This window comes from Etheostoma spectabile, chromosome 7 (assembly GCF_008692095.1).
Source record: "Etheostoma spectabile isolate EspeVRDwgs_2016 chromosome 7, UIUC_Espe_1.0, whole genome shotgun sequence".
NCBI lineage: Eukaryota > Metazoa > Chordata > Actinopteri > Perciformes > Percidae > Etheostoma > Etheostoma spectabile.
Window position 1 is genome coordinate 11604711 of NC_045739.1, and position 18025 is coordinate 11622735.

The 18025-nt window shown below is 40.7% G+C and overlaps 1 protein-coding gene across 1 annotated transcript; it reads left to right on the plus strand.

Moving 5' to 3' along the window:
- Window positions 1-1034: 1034 nt before the first annotated feature.
- adora1b (adenosine A1 receptor b) lies at window positions 1035-5615 on the plus strand. The gene is made up of 2 exons (XM_032521069.1): window positions 1035-2322; window positions 3719-5615. The coding sequence occupies exons 1-2, from the start codon at window positions 1982-1984 to the stop codon at window positions 4515-4517; spliced, it is 1140 nt and encodes a 379-aa protein (XP_032376960.1). The 5' UTR covers window positions 1035-1981; the 3' UTR covers window positions 4518-5615.
- The last annotated feature ends 12410 nt before the right edge of the window (window positions 5616-18025 follow it).

An 18025-nucleotide genomic window follows, 5' to 3' on the forward strand; every position in this document is an offset into this window, starting at 1 on the left:
ATTACCTTTTTGTTTTTGTTCTATCCTGAATTACAGCTGAAATCCAGGACTTCCACCTGCCTTCTTCCATATTACATAGTGAGTGAGCGCAGTGCACCATTTGACCTTCACATTCAGTCTACACAGGCATTCCTGCTTGAATGTGAAAATTGAATGGGAGATCCTGCAATGGTCAGAGAGCTCACGCAGCTGCCTGCTCTTAACCTTTAAACCACAGCGAAGGAGCTTAAGATGCCAGTGCTGTACATCACTCATGTATGCTTGGCTGCTTGAGGATCATTGTGAGGTTCTCAGAAAAAGTCAGGACGAGTTGTTGTGTCACTGGGATTCTGTTTTTGAACAGGGGTGATTCTAAGATCTCACCTTTAGGGGGCCTCAACCCATAATGGGAAGGTGACACAGATAAAGAGCATGCAAAAGTGATGACCATGAAATAACCAACTTCTTCTCTGGGGACTATCAATGTTGGACTTTACAACCACACTCCGGCTCTCCCTCTGACAGATTAGATAGAAACTCTATTAGAGACTCAGCCAAAGGTGGAAGTTTGGCACAACCATCTCCGATTGTTAACCCTAATCTTGACTGGGCCACAGGTTTATAGCATCAGCAACAGCCACACAGGATATTAAATCTGTTTCAAGCCCTTTGAACCCGTAATTGTTTGTCCTCTGTCACTAACAAACACGTGTGCAACTCTAACTAGAAGCACCAAAATTGATTGAAAAGGTTTTTATTAGAATCATTTTTTTTTTTAAACTTTACTTTTCTTTTTGAGGTCGATCAAGATCTAATTCAGTCAATAAGGTTTCCAGTTATGTTGTAATGTGTTTTTTCTTAGTTTGGAGGAGGGTGGCCTCAGGCTCAAAGCGGAAGTCTTTGAAGTCTGAGGCACATGAGTATATTTAGAATGACCTGAATATCTATTTGTAGTTATGCTTCTTTGAGGTGTTTTGAATCAAATGAAGTGGTGGGATTTGCATTGTGCACTCCCATAATTGTGCCACTGTTTTCCTAGTCCCTTATCACTAGGGATTGCCATTTTCATAGCTTTATTTGTGTTATTTGTTTGTCAGCTGTGGCAGTGCACTGCCTTACCTCTTATCTAAACAATAGGCAACCGTGCAAGGTCCATTAGCATTTGTAAGGGCATGGGAGAAAGGCGTGCCTGCATACGATAGAAAATGAGATTGAGTTCAAGTCACCTCTGCACTACCTGCCTTCCTTGGGACGGTCCCGCGAAAGGCTACAGCGGCATTTAATAATTTCTGCATTGAAAATGAAGCAGTCGCACCCACCAAAGGAAATAGATGGACTAGGAGTGAAACCAAGATTATATATTTTACCGAAACAAAGACAACGCATCTGAATGGAACAAAAGAAAGGCGAGAAAATCACACAGCTGTATTCGTCAAGAGCATTATTGCTCTTACTGGAAGCACAGTGAAAGGGAGAGAAAGAGGGAGCAGCCGCCTGCGCAGGAGCTGCAACTGCGCGCGATCATCCAAAATACAGTTTTTTGTTGTTGTTGTTAAACCCCGCTTTGTTAAATGAAAAACGTAGACTGATGAAGATGAAGCGCCCGCTTGGATAAATCGGAGCGCATGGGAAGGATGCGTCTCTCCTCCGGAGCAGGTGTATTCAGCCAAGTGGAGGCGCAAGGCACAAAGCAGGAGCGATGCACAACAGCCACGGGACCACAACACCTGCTCCAAAGGAAAAAAACCTCATGCTTGGATAGCCTACGCTCCTGGTTAACGCGCTTCTTCCCTTCAAAATAACTCGATTTTTTTCTTGCAACTTATCTAGCCTAGCCTACCAGGAGAATGGGCACCGTGGAACTGATGGACGCACACCTCATTTGGAAAATACTGTAGGCCTAGTGAGAACACAAATAATAATTAAGGACTGCTCTGTTGGCTTCTGTTAAGGCTGCTTCACTGAAATCCCGTTCTTATCAAGGACAGAATCATCTACAAGGATGCCCGTAGCACTTTTATCAGCGCAGTCGCTGTACATAGGGATGGAGGTGCTGATTGCAGTCGCCTCTGTAATCGGTAATGTGATGGTGGTTTGGGCGGTGAAAATTAATAACTCGTTGCGAGATAACACGTTTTGTTTCATCGTCTCCCTGGCTCTGGCGGATATTGCAGTAGGAGCCCTCGTCATCCCTTTGGCCATTACTATCAGCATCGGACTCCAAACTCACTTTTACAGCTGCCTGCTTGTAGCATGCACGGTGCTGGTGCTGACGCAGAGTTCAATCCTTGCCCTACTGGCTATTGCAATTGACCGCTATCTCAGGGTCAAGATCCCGACCAGGTAATGAGGTTTTTCGCAACATGGAAATAAATAAATAGGGGCCACGTGGAAACTTGACAGTGATGTTGATAAGAAAGGTGCTGATGATGACTGTGTTTTAGCAGAAGTCACTACAGCTCCAGTGCTGTGCTCATGGGCATTGGTTTCCTCATGGGTCTTGTTTCACTTCACATGATGTCTTCATACTGCCATTCCCTTTTATATGTATATAGATAGATCTGACTCACCAGTACTGACCTGACAGCTAACCAGGGTACAGCTGATCAACTAACAGCTTTTTATTAGTCTCTCTGTCCTGAGAGACACTAATATGTGTGGTGGAAAAAGAGTAGCACAGGGACAGGGAATTAGTATGATGGATGCTTTCTGGGTTCCTAGGACACAACAAAGGTCAGGTTTATTGTCAATGATTCCATATATCTCCTTGTATTTAATGCCACCAATGGCTTATGATTGAAAACAAATGTCAAACAAAAGGATTAAGCAGCGGTGCCATAAAGGCTGAAAAGATAGCCTTAGTAGAAGGGGGTAATTTTGTATTGTCTGGTAGCCTCAAACTGTAATCTCCTGTCTAAGACTCAACTAAATCTTCCTTTCTAGGCTTTTTATTACTTATGAAACCACCCAAGCTTAATGGTGTTAGCTAAAACAACTTTTACAGTGAGTACTTGCCGTGCTTCAGACACTGACCTAATTTATGCATACTTCCCTGATTGATATTAATTAAAGACATGGCACTGGGCTAAATTACAGGGTTGTGTTTTTCTTCAGACTCTACTTCAGCAAAGGTCATGTTATTGTAATGGTAATACAATTACCACAACAGACGTAACTATCAATTATTAGTAATCCAAAAGGGAGCAACATGAGCTGGATGAGGTAGCTGTTTTCCTGTCTCAGACTGAGTCTCTCTGTACATTTCTTGATGATATGGACAGTGATAAGATTTTATGGCCTCTGCACCTTATACCTTCTTCTACCTCCTTCTTCTTGTCCATGAGACACTATAAATAGCCTGTTGTAGTGTGGCAAGCCCTGCAACTTGTGTCCACTGCACCGCTGTAATAAATTACAAGATAATATTGAGCCAATTGTAAGAACTATATTTCAGTTTTCCCTGAACAATAGTAGCATCGAAAGCAGCAGTGCTGCAAAGGGCAAGGTGAACTGATAAGGGTTTGCAGACACTTTGTTGTTCGAGTGGAAATATTTGCTGCAAGGAAATGTGTGTAACATGTCCAGGGGCTTTTGGTTTGAATGGTAAATATATTTTTTCTGAATCACACCTTTTGTCAGCCCAAGGACATTGACAAAATGAAAAATTGAGTAAATAAAGCCAGCATGTCTTGACAGCGATGTGAGAGAAAGTGCTGACATTATACTGTGTTGTCTGCAGGTACAAGCAAGTGGTGACCCCTCGGCGAGCAGGGCTGGCAGTCGTGATATGCTGGACAGTGGCCTTCATCGTGGGGCTCACCCCCATGTTAGGCTGGAACAACCTGAAGCGCCTACAGCAAAATGGCTCCATCAGCTCTGATCTCATTATCACCTGTCAGTTTGAGAACGTCATCAGCATGGACTACATGGTCTATTTCAACTTCTTTGGCTGGGTGCTGCCGCCGCTGCTATTCATGCTGGTCATCTACGCAGAGATCTTCTACGTGATCCACAAGCAGCTTAACAATAAGAAGTTCACCACCAGTCACACAGACCCCAACAAGTACTATGACAAGGAGCTGAATCTGGCTAAATCTCTGGCTCTGGTTCTTTTTCTCTTTGCCATCAGCTGGCTCCCCCTCCACATCATCAACTGCATCACTCTTTTCTGCCCTGAATGTAAGAAGCCCATAGTCCTCCTCTACATCGCCATCCTGCTCACCCATGGCAACTCTGCTGTCAACCCAATTATCTACGCTTTCCGTATTAAGAAGTTCCGCACGGCCTTCAGGAAAATCTGGCAGCAATACTTCTGCTGCAAGGACACACCAGCTCTGGAGATTCAGCCCAGCGACAGGAAAGAGATGCCCAATCCAGAGCCACAGCAGGCTACACCACCACAGCCCCCTCAGAAGGAAATCCAAAAATCTAATCCACAACAGCCAACACCACCTGAGCAGCAGCAGAAGGACCATTGGACCGAACCAACCCAACAATCTAAAGAACATCCGCCCCTACCAGAGCACAATGCAGTCTAAGCCAAGGAACAGAGCTGATTGGTGGCTGGGAAAGTAATGAACAGTGCACAAGCATGGGTTCTCTCCTCATTTGACTGTAGTCTAATGATGACTATCATGTCTTACGATGTTCTAGTTACTGAGGAGATCATTTATTCAAATACTGGAAGATCATTTATCTGTACTCAGGAGGAGTGGATTTATTGAGCAAAAATGGTTATCCATTAACTTGCAATAATGGCAGTCTTTTTGAAAGTGACTGTCTAAGTAAGAACTGAAGACTGAAGACAAGCTTTTGACTGTTTATTATGATCAAAGTTTGTGTGAACATCACAAAATGTGCAATATAAGTTATTGTGGTTGATCAGTATCAAATTATCAAATGTTATAACTTGCTAAAGAATGAAAGTTTATACGTTCAAAAGAGCAGGTTCATCTTACTACTGTAATACTGTGTGTATGTTTAAACTGATGGGGGCTGAAGAATATGAATGTAATTCTAATGTAAATAAGAGACTACAGCAGCACAGCTTTGAACGCTCATCTCTTCTTCAGGGTCTTAATCGCACAACAGTGGTAGCGCAAGCGGAATTATGGGAAAGATTTTTGCAGCAAGGCTGTGTGTGTGCGCTTATAGAAGGGTTTTGTAATCTCTTAACTCTTCTCCACTAGAGCCGAGTCCCTCAGTGGACCCAGCAGCACTGATCCATTACTGAGAAGATGGACAGGGATAAGAAGCAAGCAACTGGAGGGAATGGGAGGTTTTAACCTTTTAGAAGCTGCGTGCAGGAGACTCTCGGCTGCAGGACCACAGCTACTCATGTGGTAGAAAGACGAGATGCACTTAAAGCTCATGTTTAGCCTCCATCCCAGCTGGTGGTGGGAGCTGGATGTTCCTTCTTCTTTTTTGCTAAATGGACATATGATAACCATAACACAATTTACCACTAGGAACAGTGGCTTTTATGGCCTTACTCAGTATTTTAATCACATTGTAGTATGGACTAGACTGGAAAAGACAACCAAAAGATTGTGAGTATCTTAACTACACTGTAAGCTCAACATTTTGCATATTGCCAAACTGGAGCCCCTGTCATAATCAAACAGTGTTCATTGCCACTGACATAAAAAACATTGTTTGAGAATGTCGAAGTAATTCTGTTTTGTCTCTTGTAAACACACAGAGCTCTGGTCAAGTCAGTTCACTGATGTTGGGTGACAATCTCTTATGTAAGATTACGATATTTTCCATTGCAGTCTTGACAAGCATCTCTCGGAAACCAACATTTGGCAGTGAACATTTTGATGATCACATTGCTGCCGAGAAGACAGAATCCTAAATGTATTCTGCAGTACCAATACCTTGATTTGTCTCTACAGTGTATAGGCCAAGATGACTGTACTTAAGGATAAAGACGATAAGTAAATGTATGACATAATGTTCCTTTTGGTAATGATATTTAAAGCTTATGTTTACAGTTTTTATTCTAATAGAATAGAGAAATATACATATTGTGATATTATTATATTATTTCATAGTTAAAATGACTTCTGGTGCAAATGTGACTACTGCGCACACGGTCCAACCCTGTCTCCAAGAGATTGCGTTTATATACAACTAATTTAATTTAACAGTGACAGCAACCATAATGGCACCCAGATTATGTTTTCTGTTAACATTAATGTGGAAATGTCAAGTCAGAGAAATGATCTTACTAAGTTTATAAGAAAATGTTCACAGACAATGGATTTAATTATTTTTCCACCAATATATCCAATATGGCAGTACAATATCTGCCAAAACCACAATCTTCTCCACACCTAACCACAGAAAGGGAGTCTGGATGCCAAGCCCAGAGGTTGGTGTCAAAATCCTGACCTTTGTATCCTCCTGAATCTACAGGTCCACTTAGGTCTATGGAGGTTTATTGCATTTTTCAGCTCATGGTCTTAGTTTTGGGGCCAGCTAACTGATTTGGTCTCACCGCTCTCATCTCATCTTGCCAGCTGAAGCAGGCTGCTATTTCAGACAACCTCAGCACCTAGCTGGTGATGAAATTTGAGCATTTTGCAGCTGAGGAGCCAGATATTTTTCTCAAGAGTGAATATTGGACTTGCATTCATAACCTGGCCATAAACATGACTCCAAATGAATGCTTATTTTGCTCTGTATCTGCTGGTTGTAATAAACAGCTGTTTGCGAACAATTTCCCCATATCAACTTAAAAGGTGACAATATGTTAATGTTGCCTTTACATCTTGTTCCTGCTTCCCAAACAAAAAACAAAAACAGGTATTGCAGGTATTATTATTTACAGGTAGGCGTTAGCAGCTGTTATCAATCCGTTCTCTTTTCACATGGTCAGCACTTCCTGTGTTTTAATCGAGGATACACTCAAGTGCACCTATTCAGTTATTTTCTACCTATAAAATCTTCTTGACAAGTCATCGCTTTCTCAGCTGTAATTATTCCACAGCAAGCCCTGGATATCTCAACTGTCTATTGGTGCCTTGCTGCAGCTTGCCAGCGCTGAAAAAATTCTCATTACCTCTGCAATAATGCAGCGAGTGGCTCTTAGATAACAGTTGAGAGTTGTCGCAGCTCTGACAACCCATTTCTTCTCTCAGTGTATAAGTTCCTTTGATATTTGGCGATGTATTAAGTTCCTGGAACAACTATGTTATTCTAGTAAGTAGCCTGCTGCTGCTCACTCTAGCTGTGTCTGTGAAGTCTCCATCTTTCAAGTTGCCAACAGTTTCTCTCCCGTCTCTTGCAGCAGAGAATACATTACATGTACTGTACATGTTCATAAGATGTAGTACTGAGCAGAAAGCTTTTATAAATCAATAGTCTGGTTTGATATTAGGAATGTTTTACATAGAGTGTAACACTTATTCAGTCTTGAAGGCTATTCTTATCATGTTGGCTTGGTTTCCTGGGCAAAAATGCTGAGTTTCAAGGAAGGATTGAATATCATGTTGAAAGAGGCTTCAGCTTTGTATTTCCAACAGAACAGCAGAGGTGACCTTTCCCTGCAGTGACCTACTGTCCTTGGGGCTAATGTGGGTGTTAACCGCATATACTGGGAGAAGGAGAGGGGCCTCTCTTTCTACCACTTTGCATTCCCGTTCTGCAGTGTAAACAGGTTCAGGGTGGAGCATCTTTGTTTTTCATGTTGTGACACATTTGTATCTATTATATTTGCAATGATGAATGCAAACTAACATCAAAGTATTGTAATAACAAGAGAGCAAGTGATCTCCAGTGTACCTGCCATGGTCCTTTCTGGTGGTCCTTTGGATTATAATATTTATATTTCTTCAGAAGGATTTGTTTCAAACATGTTTAAGGTCAACATTTAGTTCTTTACATTAGCTGAAGATCTAACCGACAACAACATTCCACTCTGCCAAAGACTCCCTGTACTTCCACTATAGGGCAGGCAAATGGGGAAATGCATTGCATGATATTTATGTCCCAGTAAAGGGCTTTTTTCATTAAAAATGGAGGAGCGGTTTGATCTACCTGGGCTCTGATCAGGCGTCATGAATAAGCAAGGGTGTTGTGCCCCTGGTGCTGCTGCACAACAGGAAAAACAAGCCTCCATGTCAGAACACTTTATATACCACAACATCTGTCTTAGGGAACAGATGTAACACGGGTCCAATGCAGAGCTTTAACGGATAAAGGTAGGATAACACACACACACATACACACACACACACACTACAGTATGATGGTGTTATACAGTAAAGCACAGAACAATCCATCCTTACATCACATACGGCTGATTGTAGGCATTCTTCTGCACATGTGATTTTACAGGAAAGCAATCAGTCATAAAACAAGGTCACCAATTCTGCGTTTGCTGAAAGAGCAACTATGTTATGATATAGCAATTTGGGAACATCAATTCCTAGTTACTAGTTGGCTTAGCAGCTAACAAAAGGCTGCATCCAAACTGATGTGCATGAAAATGCAAAGATGCACACAAAAAAGAGTGAGTGAAAATTTGCAGCAGATGGAAAATTTGCATGCAGTAACAACTGAACATCGCATATAAAGATATAGTGATATGAAACAGATTTTATATCAACAGTTACGATATAGAAAAGCAACAGATGAACTGCCATCTTCAGCTGTGAATTTGACCTAAAGGCGCTGCAATCAATAATCTTTTACAATGCTTCAGAAACGGTTTCTTCCCACTCACTGAAAAGAATAAGGGCTCACAGCACATGTGACAACCCTTCAATAAAACAGCTTTAGGGTTCTGCAAATAACACTCATTTCCCCAACAATCAATTATTCAGGCTTATTAGCCTTATTAGCCTAACATCAATATTTTAGCTCATTTAGGAGGAGTTATTTTGAAAAAAAAAACAGCCTTGAAGCTGAGGTTATAAAATAGAGGGGGAGATTGGCTCCTGTGTGAACCCAGACTTTAGAGAACATGTGAATAATGGTCCCTTGATTTCATTTGAAACGTCTGGAGCAGAGATGGTTTTATGCTTTGTTAAGTAGCATAATTAACTTCCCTCTGTAAAAGAGTTGCTTTCCTTATACTGTCTGTTAAAGATTGATGCCGCATTTCTCCTCACTGGAGCACTATTCCTAACACTCTTTTGGCGTCATTGACAGTTCTAATGACAGACTGCCACCTGCTGGTAAAACATATTAAAGTACTGCATGTTTGATTAAAAGTGTACAGGAGTACTCACTTTGGTGACAATCTGTGGTGGAGGGTACTAAGGTCACATCTGGTTCCTTCATTAAGCTTAGCTTCTCCCACAGGTCCCAATGGGCCTTTCAGCGTCCATACACTTGCATTTAAAATCTTCTGATGGCAGCTCCAAAGACCTGCTTGGCAGATTAATATCACTTAGAATTAGCTCATGGAGCAGGGATGAAAGAGCCAAAACAAAAGCAAAAAACACTGCATTTGCACATTGGATTCAATACATAATTCAGCCACATGTTGCTCAGAAAGAACATGAATCCGCAAGTTTATACATTTCCCTCAATAATAGAATTAACTGCAACCCATTATAATCATTGTTGTTTTATGGAATTCTGTTTTATACAATTATGTATAAGACTGCACAGTAGAATGGCAAGATAGTTTATCGACTACTGCTATCACAAGCAACATTTTTTAAATCGTTCTAGATTCTTGATTTGTGAACATCAAATATTTGTTTATCTTATTGATTATATTATTTTGCCAAATCAATGTTTCTCTTATGAACTTCAAAACCTGCGGAAGAAGTATTAAGAGATGGTACTGAAGTAAAAGTGATGACCGTGTAAAAATAATCTGTAATCTTACAAGTAAAATAATAATAATAATAATCTTACAAGTAAAAAGTCATGCATTCAAAAGCTTAAGTAAGTAAAAGTATTCTCATCAAAATATATTTAAAGTACCAAAGTTAAAGTACTCATTTTGCAGAATGGTCCATTTTAGAATAATGTATGTAATATTACTGGATTATAATTATTAATGCATTCATGTGTTCATCACCCGGAGCTCATTTTAATTATAATGATACTGTTTATTGATCCACAGGGGGGAAATTACAATTTGTTTGTTAGTAATCACTACACACAGGCATGAAATACACACACATGCTCAGGACCCATTCATGCACAAAGAGAGAGATGTCAGAGTGAGTGGGCTGCCAGTTGTAGACCAGCACCCTAAGGGGTTGGAGGGGTACAGTGCCTTGCTCAAGGGAACCTGACAGTGCCTAGAAGGTGAACTGGCATCTTTCCAGCTACCAAGCCACACTCCGTACTTTGGTCCGTATAGGGACTTGAAACAGCAACCTTCCGGTTCCCAACCCAACTCCCTACGGACTGAGCTACTGCCACCCCCAATTAGCCCACTTTATATAATACACTACTTTATATAAACATACTGTGAAATCAGTTTTTTGTTTTTTACTGTGCATTCCTCAGGCATTTTAAAGAGGTTACTTATGGTTAAAATGCTATGCTTGAGATACTGTAATGCTGGATATATTGCTGTCCACTTTGGTGACTCAGGCAGGGTCATAAGCAAATGTATAACCACTAACAGTAATGTCCGGGTCAAAGTTGTTTTGCAGCATTACTGGAAAATGACACAGTGTGTGCACAATAATCTGGGTTTTTGTCCTACAGGGAAATGGTGCATTTATCTTAGGCCATGCGAGTTCAAACTTCAGCAACCCCGCACACGGTAACAGAGAGCTCAAACCCCAGCAAACACACAACAAAAGGAGGGATATTTGCCTGCCTCAACAAGTCTGAACCAAAGTGTGCAGAGGCAGCTGAAATGATGAGCCTGACTCACTTCCCGCCTCCTATCAGCTGCTTGTCCTTTATCAGGAAGGGGAAATTCCCATCCCTTTTTACCATTTTCTGAGCTGGTGGATTTAACCCTTGTATGGTATTCGGGTCAAATTGACCCATTTCAAATTTTTTACAAGAAGAAAAATGGTTCAAACATACTTTTTTTCTACCTAAATATCAATGGCCTTACCTTATTTCTGTGATAAACATGTATTCCTGACTCAATTCAGAAAATTATTCTGGATATGACAACAATTTGACCCGAGGGATACGAGAGGGTCTTGAAAGTCTTAGCGCTGCATTTGATACCATTGACCATTATATATTATTTACAGAGATTGGAACATTTAATTGGCATTAAGGGACTGCTCTAAGCTGGTTAAGTCTTATTATCAGATCGATCTCAGTTTGTTAATGTTAACGATGAACCTCTGTGCACGCCAACGTTAGTCATGGAGTCCCACAAGGATCTGTGCTCGGTCCAATCCTTTCACTTTATATATGCTTCCTTTAGGCAGTATTAAGGAAACACTCCATAAACTTTCATTGTTATGCAGATGATACTCAATTATATCTTTCAATCAAGCGGATGAAACTAATCAGTTAGCTAAACTTCAAACGTGGCTTCAAGATATTAAAACCTGGATGACCGTAATTCTAATGTTAAACTCCGATAAAACTGAAGTTATTGCTTCGGCCCAAGCACCTGTGACGCACTATCCAAAGATATAGTTACTCTGGATGGCATCACCCTGGCCAGCACCACAGTGAAGAATCTTGGAGTCATCTTTGATCAGGACATGTCCTTTAATTCCCATTTAAAGCAAATTTCAAGGATCGCCTTTTTCCACTACGTAATATTGCAAAAATCAGGAATATCCTGTCTAAAAATGATGCAGAAAAACTAGTCATGCATTTGTTACTTCTAGGTTGGATTACTGCAATTCTCTGTTATCAGGCTGCTCGAAAAAATCATAAAGACTCTACAGCTGATCCAGTGCTGCGGCACGTGTTCTGACAGGAACCAGGAAAAGAGACAACGTTTCTCCTGTTTAGCTTCTCGCATTGGCTTCCTGTAAAATTTAGAATAGAATTTAAAATCCTTCTTCTCACTACAAGCTCTTCATGGTCAGGCTCCATCTTATCTTAAAGAGCTTATAGTACCTTACAACCCTAGGAGAGAACTACGCTCCCAGAATGCAGGGTTACTGGTGGTTCCTAGAGTCTCTAAAAATAGAACAGGAGCCAGAGCGTTCAGTTATCAAGCTCCTCTCCTGTGGAACCAGGTTCCAGTTTGGGTCGGGAGGCGACACCGCTCTCACATTTAAGAGTAGGCTAAGACTTTCCTTTTGATAAAGCTTATAGTCAGGGCATAGAATCGAATATTGTTAGGGAGTAGTAGTTAGTCACATTGTTTCAGATTATCTATCATATATATAACTAAAGGAGACTTGGCATACAGCCCGATCGGTTGGGGAGAGTTCTGGCCCGGCCGGGCTGGAGCTCTCTTTACCCTCGTCTCTCTGGTTTGTTGTAATAGTTTTAGACAGCTGGGACTTATTTTGATACACTAGTTAGGGCATAGAATCGAATATGTTAGGGAGTAGTAGCTAGTCACATAGTTTTCAGATTATCTAACATATAATCAAGATATAATAGAACCAAAGGGAGACTTGGCTACAGCCCGATCCGGTTGGGAGAGTTCTGGCCGGCCGGGCTGGAGCTCTCTTTACCTCGTCTCTCTGGTTTGTTGTAATAGTTTTAGACAGCTGGGGACTATTTTGATACACTGAGCTCCTCTCTCCTCTATCTTTCATCTTTTCATTTATGTGCATCCATGTCCCAGAAATGCTTGTTACTAACCTATTTCTGGGGAGGATCCCCGGAGTCCTTATGTTCTTTTTTTCCCAGCATGTTCCCTTGGATCAGAGAGGCTCCGAAATCAGGGTAGCAGCTATTGCCATGGTTCCGCTACACGTCTGTGATGCCATGTTCAACTGCTACACTGTGGGCCCTGCTACGTCCTGCTACGTCTGCTACGTCTGTCTCCGTCTGCTGGCCTTGTAATGCTGCACAGCGTCCTGCTATGCCATGAACTACCACAAGAACTGCTACAAACTACTAATTTTTCTATTTTTGTTATTGCCACTTTCATTCTAACCCCAACCGGCCCGTCAGACACGCCTCACAAGAGCCTGGGTCTGACCGAGGTTTCTGCCTAAAAGGAAGTTTTTCCTCGCCACTGTCGCACTGTTGCTTGCTCTGGAGGAAACTAGAACTGTTGGGTCCTTGTAAATTCCGAGGTGTGGTCTATCTGTAAGTGTCTTGAGATTCATTCTTGTTATGAATTGATACTATAAATAAAATTGAATTGAATTGAATTGAATTGAAAGTGAAGACAATACAAGGGTTAAAACCCTGTTGAATGGACTTAAACATACACACAAAATGCCTATCTGTAACAAAGCACTTTTTTGGTTTGGTTTACAGGCCATCAGTTGGTTGTGGTAGATTTTGAAAACAACTCTTTAAAACAGTGTGGAGGCGTTGCTCCATATGCAGTTAAACAAGCCATAATAATATTTGGTGCAATCAGAGCTCCCATCGTGGCCCATGCTGTCACTCCCTGTGGCTGTGCTTTGGATGGCAGAGGACGGAACGCCTATAAAGGCCACTGCTTATGACTGGCAGTAATTAGCTTTTAACTGTGGTGGTGAAAGATGGTTGTCCATAAATTCAACACAACTCCGCCTGCCTGGACTTGCCATGCAGTGGCAGCCCACGCCTCAGCAGACGCAGTCTACCCTCATACATGGCTCTTGGCCAAACCTGCCTGCTGTTTTTTAGTGATATTATATAATTACAAATTGTCTACAGTAGCACTTAAACTTATACCTCCCTAGGGTAGCCTGGTGGCCTAAAAGGGGTTAAGGCGCCAAACATGAACCACAACATCCCCAGACCTCTGTTGCATGTCATTCGCCATCTCACACTCAACTGTCGCTATCCCATAGAGGCAGAGAATGCCAAATATATGTGTGTTTATATCCTAACTTTTGCCATGGTATAATTTCTCACGCATGTGAACCATGTGCACACAACTAAGAAGATATGTTTGGTTCTCATAAAGCCACAAGTTACTCAACAGAGCAGCAATAATGTGTTAATCATGTATGTATCCATACAAAGTCATTGCAAAACAACAGTACAAATGCTTCCAGGACTTTCTGTCATATCCTGTTTCACCCATCAGTCCTAAAGTGTCCCAATCATGTAGAGTACCTGAGTGGATACAAAGGAAATGTACATTTATGGTCTGCGGCCTCCACCAAAAGCTTAGTGCCAAAGCAATGGGAAAGAAAACAGTGATAAGCAGTAATGGTTTATATGCCATGCATTTTTACCAGATTTGATCAATTTGACACGGCACTTTGCTTTGAACCCTGGCAGCGAGGTGGAACTTAATTTCCTCACATTAAGATTGAGAAAAGTTGTTGTCTGCTTATGTAAGCCAGACGACGTCTTAAGACTGATACAATTATTCAAGAGGATAAGATCAACACTACAATATTAAAACTTTAATAACATTTAGTTTTGTAAAAGTATCTTCAAGTCATCTTTGGGTGACCTACTTTAACCTAACCAAAAGTATTTTGCATTGTTTATCCTGGGCTGGATGTGACAAGGATGACACACGAGTTTGAGAATTGTTATTATCACTAGCATCTGAAAGTAAGTAATCAATGTATCTAAACATCTTGTAAATATTTACGTATGTGTGTAACATTTGCATGACTGAATAGGAATCCACCATTTCTATCTCTAAATCTTTACAATAGATTATTAGATTGTTACACTAAAATATTATATGAACAAGTGTTGACACATTAAGCAAAAATTATCCACAAAGGTGACTAATAGTCTAGATGTTGGAGAAGCAGAAGTAACCCTCCAGGGAGACATGAGTCAAAGCTGTGGCCTCTTGTGCTTCTACGATCCCATTTATATGGCTGCACAAAACTTTATGGCAACTGTTTAAAGTTGTATATGGAATTATTTCTGTTTATATTATCATGCTGACTTATTATGATTAATTACAGACAAGCTATTTTACAAGTGACACTTGAGGGCTTGGAGGGCACAACATGGTTTCCGCCCTGGCGATTGCTTGTTTTCATCAGTTTTTGTTATGGCTGGGTCATGAGTTTTGTTTGTTACGCTCTACGAATCTTTGTGTGCCAATTTCACCCACAAGCATGCATAGAATCTTGGTAAATTAAAAAGGGTTACAAATATTCTGAGACAATACATTAGACATGTTGTTCATTGCTGTTTTAGTTCATTGTTATTGTAATAATGAAGGGAACAACACAGAATGACCGAAAATAAAACAAAGGAAACACAGAGGTAAACTTCTTGGAAAGCCAAAATAAACTGTTCAGGAGTTTAGTGGGGGTATAAAAACAAGGCTATTCTCAGAATAACTGCAAGGCACAGCAGACTCCGCAGGGCTGGGTAAAGTACCTGGACATGGGGAAGGGGTAACGATCCCTCCACATCAAAACCTCTGTGTGTTGCACAGTCTCTGTGTCCCACCGCAAAGTCAACAAACCAGTCGTCATAAAACACAACACAGCTGAACGAGGAAGCTGGCCAAGAAACCACATCAACTGTGGCAGACAGGAAGTGAATTTTGCATTTATAACTGCCTGCTAGAAACATACCATAAGACATAAACAGTTTTCTTTAACGAGGCAGGGTAGAAACTAAACAGGGCACAATTAAGGAGAAAGTTGCAAAACTTGCTGTACAACACTGAAACCCTCATGAGTCCAGCCCAGCTGAAGAAAATCAGGGCATAAAGATGCTAGGCTTTCAGAGTTTTCACCCTGAGCTAGTACTGACCTTAAAGAGAAAGTTCACTCCCAAATCAAAACACATATTTTTTCTCCTACCTGTAGTGCAATTTATCAATCTAGAGTGTTTTGGTGTGAGTTTCCCATTGTTAGAGACATCAGCCATAAGGATGTCTGCTTTCTCTCAAATATAATGGGACAAGATGGCACGTGGTGCTCAAGCCAAGAAAATACATTCTAAACCCAACAGCAAGATATCTATCCAAAATCATGACTTGGTTAAAAAGATAATCCACAGGTTGTAAGTAGTTCCTGCACAGTGATATGGTTGGCGGGTGTAGTTTGATATAAACTGCTCACAACCCGCGGATTATCTTGAGCAACCAGTTCATGATTTTTAGATGGACAGACATCTCTTTGGCCGATATCTCCAACACTGGGGAACTCACCAAAACTATCTAGATTGATAAATATTTTGAGGTGAACTGTCCCTTTAAAATGCCTTTAAAATGTCTTGTTCTGCCTCACTGTGTTTCAGCAGCTCCAGAAAAAAAAATAGAGAAGTCACAAATTATGAGGGTGCATGGCTCTGTTGTTGTGTGGTTAACCTAATCATAAAGATTGCACCCATGTGAGCTGTGAGGGTCTTGCTGCTCTACTATGATATTATCCAGCTCTCTGATGACGCAGGACACCTCGTACGGTTGTGGTGGTGTGTGCCAACAGGCTGTGCTGTGATTGAGGGGAATTTTGGGAAGTATGTCACACAAAAATTGTATTTTTCAATGTTCTGTGCCAGATGTCTTTTTGGAAGCAAAGTGCCAAACCAAATGAAATGTGGCATTTGTTAAAAAGCGTGGAGCCGTTTTCATTAAGCCTTTGACGCCATGTAAAATCAGTGGCAGATGTTTTCAAAGGAGGCCTGGGGATCAACTGAGGAGCCACATATAAACAGAAATAACCTTATGATTGTGTCTGAATAACTGCATCAAATGAAAGAGGGCTTGTGCATTTGAAGCTGGATAGAAAATATATATAAAGAAATATAATCCATGTGGCCAAAAATATATGAAGCTAGCCTCAATATGAATGTGTGTAATGTAATTACACTGTAGCTGGTATTTTGCATTTTGAGTATTAACCTAATGTCTGTTATAAATGTCTATATCGGAAAACAAAGGACATTCAAGTGGAATCACTGGTTTCCAGGAACAAAGTGTTGGGTTTGTGAATAATGTGCAAATGAAGTGAGAGTCAGCAAATGGGCAACAAGGATAATAAAATAACGGAAATTATAAATGTTGAATCCCCCTTACAAACAAATGTGTTTTGATCCGCCAGTATCATTTTTAAAATCTGGAGAGGAATGTGTGTTATCAAGACTGGTAGCATACACAATAGATACATACTGATCTAACTATACAAAGTATTATCATGGCTGCTGCTCGCTGTGGTGAAATCACCATAGACAGTTTTAAATTTGTAAAGTAAAAAAGAAATTGTAAAGTTCTTATAAATGACAACAAACAACAGAAATAACAGTTAGAACAAAGAGGAAGTATTTAATGAGGAGAGGATATGACAACATGTTTTAGACATGTCAAGACTTGGAAAATGCGGGGTAATGATGCTTGTGTCAAAATGTGTGAAGCATCAACCTCTTTAGGAAACCATAAATCAAATATGAGGAAGGACACCTACTTCATCAAACCGCAGGTCCACAATTTCACACCTCCTCTTCATGAAGACATTGTTAGGTACAGAATTTTCTGACCATAAAAGGCAAGTCATTAGAGAATCTGTGAGAATACGTACTTAAAAATAAATCAAGTCTCAATTGCAGCTAACATTTTTGTAGCCACATGTATGATTAGAAAAAAACCATGGGCTTTTACAGGTACTTCCCTTTCTACTTTAAATGGAGTATTTTGACTTGGCTCATCAGTTAAAAGGAGTTCTTTATTTTTCTGCATCATGCTTACTCAGTTGCTCCGCTGAAAATTTAACAACTGAGTAAACATGACTGCACAGTTTGAAAGGATGTCAGCAGTGCACTCACTAAAAAAAAACCCTCATCTGCAGCTTTGGCCATTCATGTGGGATTGCAAGTGAGTCATGATATGCTGGCTGAGACACATCCTTGCCCTCAACACCTTGATACTCACATACCTCAAAATATCAACATATACCCAGCATACACACACTACTGCATTTAGTAGGTACGCTTAACATTACTGATTAGCCAAAGCAGAATTTGTCCTTTAGAATAACAAGTTGTTTCTGTGTTGTTGTTTTGGATGCATGGCTCAAACTGTTAAGTAATAGAGATGGGCATA